General features: G+C 48.6%; 1 protein-coding gene across 2 annotated transcripts in view; it reads right to left on the reverse strand.

Moving 5' to 3' along the window:
- Window positions 1–10,112, reverse strand: part of Dna2 (DNA replication helicase/nuclease 2) — a 40,056-nt gene extending 29,944 nt beyond the window's left edge. The window contains exons 1-4 of one of the 2 annotated variants that reach the window (XM_006972732.4): window positions 9,937–10,112; window positions 7,149–7,331; window positions 5,710–5,893; window positions 2,565–2,710 (exon numbers count right to left, since the gene is read on the reverse strand). In XM_006972732.4, the coding sequence (XP_006972794.1) occupies window positions 2,565–2,710; window positions 5,710–5,893; window positions 7,149–7,331; window positions 9,937–10,016 (593 nt within the window). In that variant the 5' untranslated portion in view covers window positions 10,017–10,112. The remainder of the gene's footprint in view (window positions 1–2,564; window positions 2,711–5,709; window positions 5,894–7,148; window positions 7,332–9,936) is intronic. The other variant, XM_076557138.1, reaches the window with a different exon arrangement.
- Between the last annotated feature and the right edge of the window lie 1,082 nt (window positions 10,113–11,194).

Genomic DNA, 11,194 nt, shown 5'->3' on the forward strand with positions numbered 1-11,194 from the left:
CACACAAGCATGAACTAGGTCTGGCTAAGATGGTAATTTCTACGTTATTATGTTTTACCCCAATTGAAAAAAAAATACAATTAACCATGACCTGATACCTAATTTCATGTTTATCTTTTGCAGTATCATCCACACATCAGCTGTCAAAATGGTTGGTCCCAATTACACTTCTCAAATTAAAAAAAAAAAAAAAACTGTAAAAGATGCTGTTCCTGGGGCTGGAGAGATGGCTCAGAGGTTAAGAGCACTGACTGCTCTTCCAGAGGTCCTGAGTTCAATTCCCAGCACCCACATCATGGTGGCTCACAGTCATCTATAATGAGATCTGGTGCCCTCTTCTGGCATGCAAGGATACATGGAGGCAGAATGTTGTATACATAATAAATAAATAAATCTTTAAAAAAAAAAAGATGCTGTTCCTAAAGCGAGCAATAGAGTAGACATGTGGGTGTTGGAGAGATGGTCCAGCAGTTAGGAACACTGGCTGCTCTTGCAGAAGACCTGGTTCAATTACCAGCACCTATATATATATAACAGTTAACAAGCACCTATAACTTGTTTCAGAACATCTGATGCCCTCATCTGGCCTCCACTGGCACTGCATGCATGTGGTGCAAATGTGTAAACAAATCACCCATACACATAAAATTAAATTCAAAAATAAATAAACAAAGCCGGGCGGTGGTGGCGCCCGCCTTTAGTCCCAGCATTCGGGAGCCAGAGCCAGGCGGATCTCTGTGAGTTCGAGGCCAGCCTGGGCTACCAAGTGAGTCCCAGGAAAGGCGCAAAGCTACACAAAACCAATAAATAAATAAATAAATAAACAAACAAACAAAACAAGGTCTTCCTGTATTACCAAGACTGGCCTCAAACTCCTGGGGTCAAATAACCCTTTACCTTTCCTCACACAAAGCTGGCAGATGGGTCTCTGTGAATGAGTTCTGGACCAGACTGGTCTACATAGTAAATTCTAGGCCAGTTGGGAAAAGACCTTTTCTCAAAAAAAAAAAAAAGAAGTCGGCCGGGCGTTGGTGGCGCACGCCTTTAATCCCAGCACTCGGGAGGCAGAGCCAGGCGGATCTCTGTGAGTTCGAGGCCAGCCTGGGCTACCAAGTGAGCTCCAGGAAAGGCGCAAAGCTACACAGAGAAACCCTGTCTCGAAAAACCAAAAAAAAAAAAAAAAAAAAAAAAAAAAAAAAAAAAAAAATCACTAATAAAAATCCTCTGGAGCTGGAGATGTACTTCAGTTGGTAGAATGCTTACCCAGCACACAGAAAGTCCTGGGTTCAATCCCCCAGCATAAAACCAGGCATGGTAGCTAAAACAGAAGAACAGCAAGCTTGTGGTAGATTGAATGTAATTCATAATCTCAGGGAATGGCACTATTAGGGGGTATGGCCTTGTTGGAGGAAGTGTATCGCTGTGGGGGCGGGCTTTGAGGTTTCCTATGCTCAGGATACCACCCAGTGTCTCAGTGCATTTCCTGTTGCCTGCCCACATGGTACCATGCTCCCTGTTGTGATGATAATGGACCGAATCTCTAAAACTGTAAGCGAGCCACCCCAATTCAATGTTTTCCTTATGAGAGTTGCCTTGGTCATGGTGTCTCTTCACAACAATAAAAACCCTAACTAGAACAAAACTAGAGACCAGTCTAAGCTATACAGCCAGATCCTGTCTCCCTGTGGGTGTACAGGTTAGGGACACAGCTCAGCCAGTGAAGTATTTGCCCCCAAACCTGAGGGTCTGAGTTTGGATCTCTGGAGCACACTGACCAGTCAGCCTAGCCAAACCCTCCAGCTCCACATTCAGTGAGAGACCTTGTCTCAAAAGATAAAGTGGAAGCTGAGCGTTGGTGTGTATAACTTTAATCCCAACACGCAGGAGGCAGCATCCTTAGAGCCATAGAAGGGTGTTGGAGCCCTTGGAGCTGTAGTTACAGATATGGGTGCTGGGAACCAAACCAACACCTGCAGGAGCAGCCAGTGCTCTTAACCGCTGAGCCATTTCTCCAGACGTTTTTCTTCACTCTTAAGCAGTTTGCCTTTTTTGGAAAGTGTCTTACTATTATTATTATTATTATTATTATTATTATTATTATTATTATTGACACAGAGTCTCACTTTGTATAGCCTTGGCTGATTTAGAAGTCAATATGTAGTCCAGGCTGGTCTCAGGATTTTAGATCTACCTGCCTCTCCTTCCTAAACAGGCCAATCTTTGGGTAAGGGAGCCACAAAAGTCTGAGAAGATATCACCCTTTTCTTATTAAAGTCGTTAAACTGGCAAAGATGGATGTGAACGCTCCCACTACCTGCTTCCAAACCCATACACTACTCCTTATGTCGGTCTGTAAGGACAGCTGAGGAATCTGCGTAGCACAACTCCGTGCCTGAACACATATGTAGGGTACTTCAGTAATGTTACCCGAGAGTGCCTGTGAGCAGGATGGCTGAAATTCGGCTATGCTAACTCATACCGAAGGGTCTCCTTCCAGAAACCCGAATTCTAGGCAAGAAGTTAGTTACAGGATGAGGCTGCACCTGCAGTTCTCAGTGACTTACATTTCCTTCAGATGCCTTATCTCTTGGACAGTTTGAAAAGCAAGCTCTTGCAGCTTTTCTGGGGCAAAGCTCTCACTCATGGCTTTTTGAAAGACTTCGTGGAGAATCGTACCAATCAGCATTTGGCGAGTGGCTGGATCAGAGAGCTATGAAAACAAGTCATATGCACATTTCATTCCACAATACATTCACACGATGATTATACAAAAGCCAACATGAACTAAAATAAATAAAACAAATGTCAATACACTGGCAAAGGTTTTTGTTGTTTTTTTGTTTGTTTGTTTTGGTTTTTCGAGACAGGGTTTCTCTGTGTAGTTTTGGTGCCTGTCCTGGATCTCGTGATTTTGATTTTATTTTTCAAAATGGAAATATTGATTTCAAAAGGCTTATACAAAAGTTGAAATAATTCTAAATAGAAAATTAAAGGCACTTAATTCTTTCCACTGGAATAAAGTATTTGTGGGTTGTGGTGGCCACAGTATTACCTCAAGCTCCAAGCCAAGCTGGGTCACTGAGCCCTGGACTAGATTGCCTGCACAGCAAGACTCTGCCTCGGGAGAGACCAGTGGATAGGGGTAGGAGGCAGGATAGAGAGAGTTGCTATGACGCCAGCTTTGGAGCTTGCAACACCCTGTCCATCTAGTCTCGGGGGCCAATGCCCTCTTCTGACCTCCAGGGGCACCGCGTACGAAAGTGGTGCGCGGACATACATGCAGACAAGATACCCATACTCAGGAAAATGAATTAATTAAAACATCAACAACAATTCATCCCAGCACTCGGGAGGCAGAGGCAGGCGGATCTCTGTGAGTTCGAGGCCAGCCTGGGCTACAGAGCGAGATCCAGGACAGGCACCAAAACTACACAGAGAAACCGTCTTGAAAAAACGCACACAATAGATAAATAAATAAATAAATAAATAAATAAATAAATAAATAAATAAATAAATAAATAAATAAATGGATGAATGAATGAATGGATGAATGAATGAATGAATGAATGCATAGAACATAAGCTCATGCAAGTAAAAGACATTATTCATGGCTAGCAAGATGGTTCGGCTGGTAAAAGTGCTTACCCACAAACCTACTGACTTGAGTTCAATTCCTGGAATCTACATGATAAACAGTCAGATGCGTCTTTAATCCCAGGACTCAGGAGGCAGAGGCAGGCGGATCTCTGTGAGTTCGAGGCCAGCCTGGGCTACAGAGTGAGTTCCAGGACAGCCAGGGCTACACAGTGAAACCTCCTCTAGCACAAACAAAAACAGCCAGATGCAAGGATGTGCAGGTGGTACCAGGCTTTAATCCTAACATTTGAGAGGCAGAGGAGGTGGGCCTCTCGGAGGATCGGGCCAACCTGGTCTACATAGAGTTCCAGAACTATGAACTCACAGCAGTTGTGGTTGCTTGCACAAGATCAAGCCAGTCAACATTCAAGCATGGAGGCATGTTAGGTCCAAAGTGGGCCCCCAAAATGTCAGTGTCAGGGACAATGTCGAAATGACAGTCTGGACTCAGCTCAGGCTGGACTCTGACCAGGTAAATAGAAGCGTTGCTAGCAGATAAACAAAAGCCTAAAATCAGCATTCCTCAAAAACTTGTGAATCAGGTTTCTGTTTTTTTCAGGAAAAGTCATTACCTCCTTTATCTACCCCTACAGCTGCCGACTTTCAGCAAGGGGGTATCCAGTCCCCTACCAACACTTGCTTACCTGTAACACAAACCACAGTTACCAGGCAGCTCCCAGGCTCTTCTGGCTCACAAACATCTCCCCCTTCCCCCCAACTTTCAGGCCATTCCTGTGCGTACAAGCTTCCTCCTGCCCCAACACTGGTCTCTTTAGAACTGGCAAGACTTTCCCAGCCTCCTGCTACTCTCTTGCTCACCCAGCCCCGATGCCATCCTCCAAGACAGCCAAGGCAGCTTTGAATCTGCCCCAAAGAAACCTTTCTTTCTACCTATGGGGTGGTCCCGTTCAGTGGTTTCACTGTGCCCTCACTTAAAAGGTGACTGGAACTCATGAGCCCCCTCCCCTAGCTGAGAAGACATTGGCAGTGGATGCTTCTGGGGAAGGAGAGTCAGTTTTCCTTAGCGGTGTGGCTCCCCGGAGGCTGATGGCTTTGTACCGGGGGGGGGGGGGGGGGGGGGGTGTAGGAGGACAGGAGAGCACAAACTGGACGTGGTGGGTCATTAAAGGGAAAGGGCGGGGAAAAGAACACAAGGCGGATCTGCGAGGAGTAAAGATGATCCAATACATTGCATGGAATTCTCAAAGAATTAATAAACATGTATCTCAAAGGCAGAAGCCTACAAAGCGATGTCGCTTACTTTACTTCTCTGAATTACCCACAGAAACATAACTTTTCCTTTTCTTCTTTTGTTTTGGGGTTTTTTGTTTGTTTGTCTGTTTTTTTGGAGACAGGGATTCTCTGTGTAGCCCAGGTTATCCTGGAACTCACTTTGTAGACCAGGCTGGCCTCGAACTCAGAGACCCGTCTGCCTCTGCCTCCCCAGCGTGAGAGCTGGGATCAAAGGCGTGCGCCACCACCGCCCCACTCTTTCCCTCCATCTCCGTCTCTCGTAAACGCTTTGGGCGCCACCGTTTTCCTCAAGTTCCTTACCCCATCTGGCGCCTGCTTGCCTAGCATGTGGCTGGCCTCCCCGCTGGCCTAACTCAAACAGCATGGCTTTCTCTCTCCCTCCTTCTGGGCAGCTGCTGACATTTACAGCTTCCCTCTCCCCGTGCCCCCCCCCACCGCGAATTTTTCTTTTCAATCTAAAAAAATTGTCCTTGAGCTTAAGAAGAAGAAAAAAATGGTGGGGGGCTGGGGGGGGCTGGATGTAGTCATGCACTCTCAGAGATCAGCATTGCTATTAAACGCTAAATAAAATTCAGTTCAAAGGACCAGAGGCCTGGTCTCAATCACAACACTGCAGTTACCAGGTATGTGACACTGGCCAGTCCCACAATGCTCTCAGCACACTGGCCCTCTGGGAAGACAGCTGCTGAGGACTGAACAGTGAGCGGGAAAGGTTCCCGCGGGGCTGAAGACAGACCCCCGCGGCAGAGCAAGGCCTTGGGTTCCACCCTCCGCACAGCAGAGGAAAGCACCCTAGAAACACCGACCGAAGTCACTTACCCTGAAAGTCTCGCTCAGGACCGCTCTTCTCACACACCGAATACTACTGGCGACGCTTGTGCCAGAGATCAGCATGTCGGGGTACAGAATAAAATACCCCGAGTCGTCATCTATCACCCACGTCTCAGATGTGCAGTTCCCCTCCAGGTGAATGATGTCCCCCGGCTCTACGGGGACCGAACACCTGAGAAAAGGCAAGGTTGAAGCGGAAACGTAAGATCCAGGTGCCCACAGGTAAAGACGCCCAGAAGCATTGAGTGCTTCATCTGAAGAGTAACTATTTCTAAACCTCATCTAAGCGGGGCACTAAAGAGACAGCTTGATGGTTAAGAGCACTACCTGTCCTTGCAGAAGACCCTCGGTCGGTTCCCAGTGCCCACGCTGCAGCTCACAGCCGCCTGTAACTCAAGTCCAGGGGACCCAAAACCCTCTTCTGGCCTACATGGGTACCGGGCACACTCATGGTGCATGAACATTCATACATGCAGGCAAAACAGTCATACACATAGCACAAAATTTTGTTGTTTTTTTTTTTTTTTTTTAATTTTTAAATAAAAAGTTTTTTCCAAAAATGAATATCAAATTGTCAGTTTGGAGCACAGAAGAACTATGATGCTGGAGCGAAGACCACACTTTCAATAAGCCGGCAAATCTTCCTCGTGTCTTAAAATTTTTATTATCGTTTTATTTAGGCGTATATGCATGCGCTTGATGGTATGTGCACCACATGTGTGCAGCGCCCAAGGAGGCCAGAGAGTCTCAGATCCCTGGAGTTACAGGCAGTTGTGCGCTGCACTGGGAACCAAACCCAGGGCCTCTGCAAGAGCATCAGGTGCTCTTAACCACTGAGCCGTCTCTCCAGCCTTCCTTTTTCCCTCCCTTAAGAATTATCCTTTGGCCAGGCGGTGGTGGCGCATGCCTTTAATCCCAGCACTTGGGAGGCAGAGGCAGGTGGATCTCTGTGAGTTCGAGGCCAGCCTGGTCTACAGAGTGAGTTCCAGGACAGGCTCCAAAAAAAAAGAATTATTCTTTGTCTTTTTTAACCTTTTTTTTTTTCCTGAGACAGGGTTTCTCTGTGTAGCCCTGGCTATCCTGGAACTCCCTCTGTAGACCAGGTTGGCCTTGAACTCACAGAGATCGACCTGCCTCTGCCTCCTGAGTGCTGCGATTAAAGGCGTGCGCCACCGCCACCTGGCTTAACACATTTATTTTGTGTGCATTTGCTGGGTGGGGTGGTCTACCCATCCTCTTCTTCCTTCCACTAGGTGGGTCCCAGGCCCCAAACTCTGGTGGTCACTTTTGGTGGCAGGCACGGTTACTCTTGAACTGTCTCTATCTCCTTTTAAATAATTAATCCACACAAGACCCTGTATCAGAAACAAGCAAAATCAAAGCACACCAGACCACCACATCACTGCTCACAGTCAGGTGCCGCTCACCAGCCGTTCCTCAGGATGCACAGCTCCTGGTGTTCCTGTTCCCGAGACGCCGTGATGACCAGGTGTTTTTCTTCATCCCCTCTCTCATCCTGTACAGTTTCGACAGCCAGCACCAGGTACCGGTTGTCCTCTCCTCGGCTCAGAACCGTCTGAGGAAAGAACGCTTCCACCTTCTTCTGAACTCTAAAAGCAGAAACGTAAGAGCCCATTGACTGGACTATCTGGAAGCCAATTTTCTAGTTTTTTAAGGTTTTTTTTTTTTGTTTTGTTTTTTTTTCTTCCCCTGAAAACCTTAAACTGAACAAAGGCACAGGGGGAGGAATTCTTGTTATAAAGACCAGGGCTGAGGCTTGGTTAATAGAGTGCTTGCCAAACATGTACAAAGCCTGGGGGTCAATCTGCTCCCCAGCACTTGAGTAGGCTAGGTATCTGAGTGTGGTGGTTCATACCTGTAATTCCAGCACTTGGGAAGACAGGCAGAACCAGGTCATTCTTAGATACATAGGGAGTTTGGGCTAGCCTGGACTACATGAAGCACCATTTCAAAACAAAAAGTGACTTCTCTCCTTTTGAAACATACATGAAATAATAAGCGAACTGCACGTGATGGCTCAAACCTGTAAACCCAGGGCTTGGGAGGCTGAGGCAGGGGGACTCCCACAAACTCGAGTGTCGCAAGAGATCGAACCAAAGAATGAGACACCCAAGTTGCTGTAGGGAAGCAGTCTATCTCTAGAGATTCAATACCAAAAGGCTAAAGAGCACAAGATTGTGCTCTTACACATTCCTGGCTCTTACACATTCCTGGCTTTGTCCTCTATATATGGCTACATACATTGTGATTGGTATTTTTAACCAGTAGACAGGCAGGGTTGTTTGCAGGGCAGATATGGTCAGTCTTCACAGATGGGAGAGTACCCAACAGCTTGGCCAACCCTCCACTACTCGGACTGGACATCCATCACCCACATGGCTGTCCGTTGCTTTTCTTTCTCTTGGGGATCTGGGGCCACTCCTGCCTCTTACCACACAAGCCTTCTCTACAAAATGTGCCCGCTGCATAAACAACAGCAACAGAACACTTAGGAAGTGGTCAAGGCCATCCTGGGCTGGGCTAACAGATCTCAATTCAAGGCTACCCCGGGCTGGGCTACCCGAAAACCCGGAACCTGGAAAATGTCGGAACAGGTTTCTACTACTGTTGAAAGCCTATACAAAGTACACCTAAATGGAGATACGTTGAACACTTGGCCAAATAACTGATACGCTGGGCAGGACACGATTCAGTGGCACAGCACCCGCGTGCCAGCCTGTGCCTCACCCCCATTACTGCTGGAAAGAGAGGGGGATGGAGGGAGAGAGCAGCATGGGGTTGACTGCAAATCCTGCCGGGAGCTGCCAATCATCCCAGTCTTTATAGCATCAGGGGCCTTAAGCCCACTGCATACCGGGTGTTGGTTCCTCCAGCACACTCAAGAAAGCTAGTCCAACATACCACAGATGCAGGGAGAGGTCCTCGCCTCCCTCTCCTCGTAAAGGAAGCAAACTCCCCCTCGGCTTCCCAGGAAAGGGTCTCTGTTTATGCCAAGGCTGGTCTCAACTCTGGGTCTCAAGCACTCCAGGGCTCCTTGAGTAGCTGGAGTCATTGACAGCAGCTTCTGAGCCAACCATCACATCCCAGTAGAAAGCAGGGCTATTTACCCACCAGAGGAGCTGACTTCTGTACAATAACTCAGGAGTTTCTTATGTCTATTTAGAATGACCAGATCAGCTTCACAATACTGAAACCATGCAAACTACTCTTTAAAGTGCCCCTTTTCTTCTTACATCTTTCTGGTCGGGTTTCCATAACCCTAACTAGTCACCTACACTCCCCGGTTAAAACATCAAATGCTATACCAGGCATGCTGGCAAACACCTTTGATCCCAGCGGTCTGGAAGTGGAGGCAAGAGGATCTTTGCATTCAAGACCAGTCTGGTCTACAAAACAAGTTCCTGGACCGCCCAGACAACGTATAGAGTGGTGTCTCAGGCCTTTAATCCCAGCACTGGGGAGGCAGAGTCAGGTGAATCTCTGTGAGATCGAGGCCAGCCTGGTCTACAGAGTGAGTTCCAGGACAACCAGGACTTTTACACAGAGAAACACTGTCTCGAAAAATCGAAAAAAAATAAATGCCTTCCTCCTTCCCCTACCAATCACTCCAGCTGGCTGCACAACCCATTGTTTTGGAAATGTATCACTGAACACCCCAACTTAGCCTCACACCAAGGGTTTCCTGAGGTAGGCTGTGATGCCTGCAGGAGCTCCTAAAAGTTACATTGGGCCCAATGGTTAACAACACGTACTGTTCTTGCAGAAAGGACCTGAGTTCAATTCCCAGAACCCGCCTCAGACAGCTCACGACTGCCTGTAACTCCAGCTCCAGGAGATGCCTCTAAAATCAGACACATGCACATAAACACGTAAATTAATAATATGATCCGGCCGGCTAGCAAGACCGGAGTTCGCTCCCCCGGTCCCACGTGCAAGGAAAGAACTCCCACAGGTGCTTCTCCGACCGCCACCAGCGGATCAACGCACTCAAATAAATAAATAAATAAAATGCAATGTATTAATGACACTGGTGAGCTGTGGTGTGGAAAAGAGCGAGTTCAAGGCCAGCCTGGGCTACACAAGACCAGGTCCAAACTAACAGTCGCCGATGAGGCAAACCCTCCGGCTAAAACCAGGGGAGACCGCGCCGGTCCGCCCTGGCGTCCACCGCCCGCCGCTCGCCCGCTCACTCACAGTTCCGCCCGCGGCGCGGCCTCCGCTCCGCCGCCCTCCTCCTCCAGCAGCAGCAGGTCCAGCTCGTCCAGCGGCTCCATCCCTGCCAGGGCCGCCGGGAGAGGCGGCTACGAGAGGCGGCCGCGGCGCCTGGAACCCGCAGCGCCCCGGACGCGCCGGTGTCTCTGCGCATGCGCGGGAGGGGCCCCGCGCGCCAGCGGCTCCCGCGCTCTCAGTGCCGGGAAGCTCCGCGCAGGACCGGAGCCGCTTTCCCGCCTTCCCGCCTCCGGGGGTGCCTGAAGTGGACTGCCGGGCTCGCACGCTTCGTGTTTTAGATTTGGGACAGCGTCTCAAGTATCCCAGGCTGGCCTGGAACTCACAGCACCGTCTCCGGCTTTCAAGGGCGGTGACCACCATGCCCAGCTTAAGAAAATGATTGGAACTCTCCCAGCAATCCCCTGCCTCGGTCTGCAGTGATCACCACGCCGCCTTTTCGTTCTGCTGGTAAAGGGGACTGCGACTAGGACTGCCGATCTCAGTTTTTCTGGAACCCACATGGTGATAGGAGGTCCATCCCCCGGCAGAACACACACACAAACACACACACACACACACACACACACACACACACACACACACACACACACACACACACGGCTGGAGAGGAGCGTCCAGTAAGTACCACATGTGGCTGCTTCCCACTCCCTATAATCCCAGTTCCAGAGGATCAGATGCCCTCCTCCGGCCTCCAAAGGCACACTCATGCACATAGCGCACCTCCACACTCACAGGCACACACAAACGCAAAATAAATCTTTTTTAAAAAGATAAGTCTAAAACTTTCTTTTAAAAGAAGCCATTTTAGCTGGGCGGTGTTGGTGCACACCTTTAATCCCAACACGCAGGAGGCAGAGGCAGGCGGATCTCTGTGAGTTTGCGGCCAGCCTGGTGTACAGAGGGTGATCCAGGACAGGCACCAAAACTACACAAAGAAACCCTGTCCCGATAAATAAATAAGTATATAAATAAATGAATGAATGAATAAATGCCATTTTAATTTTATCTTTCTTTCGCTCTAATTTCTGAGCGTGTATGTGCCTGTATGTGTGCATGTGTGTGGGGAGACCAGTGGTTCGACACTGGGTGCCTCCTGTGGCTCTTCACTTTATGAGACAGGGTCTATGACTAAACCTGGCTCTGATGTGGGAGCTAGGAATCTGAAAGTAGGTTACACAGCTCTTTGTGACCTGAACCATCGCCCCAGCCCTCTCATTCTGGT

Source organism: Peromyscus maniculatus, chromosome 21, assembly GCF_049852395.1.
Source record: "Peromyscus maniculatus bairdii isolate BWxNUB_F1_BW_parent chromosome 21, HU_Pman_BW_mat_3.1, whole genome shotgun sequence".
In the NCBI taxonomy this organism is placed as follows: domain Eukaryota; kingdom Metazoa; phylum Chordata; class Mammalia; order Rodentia; family Cricetidae; genus Peromyscus; species Peromyscus maniculatus.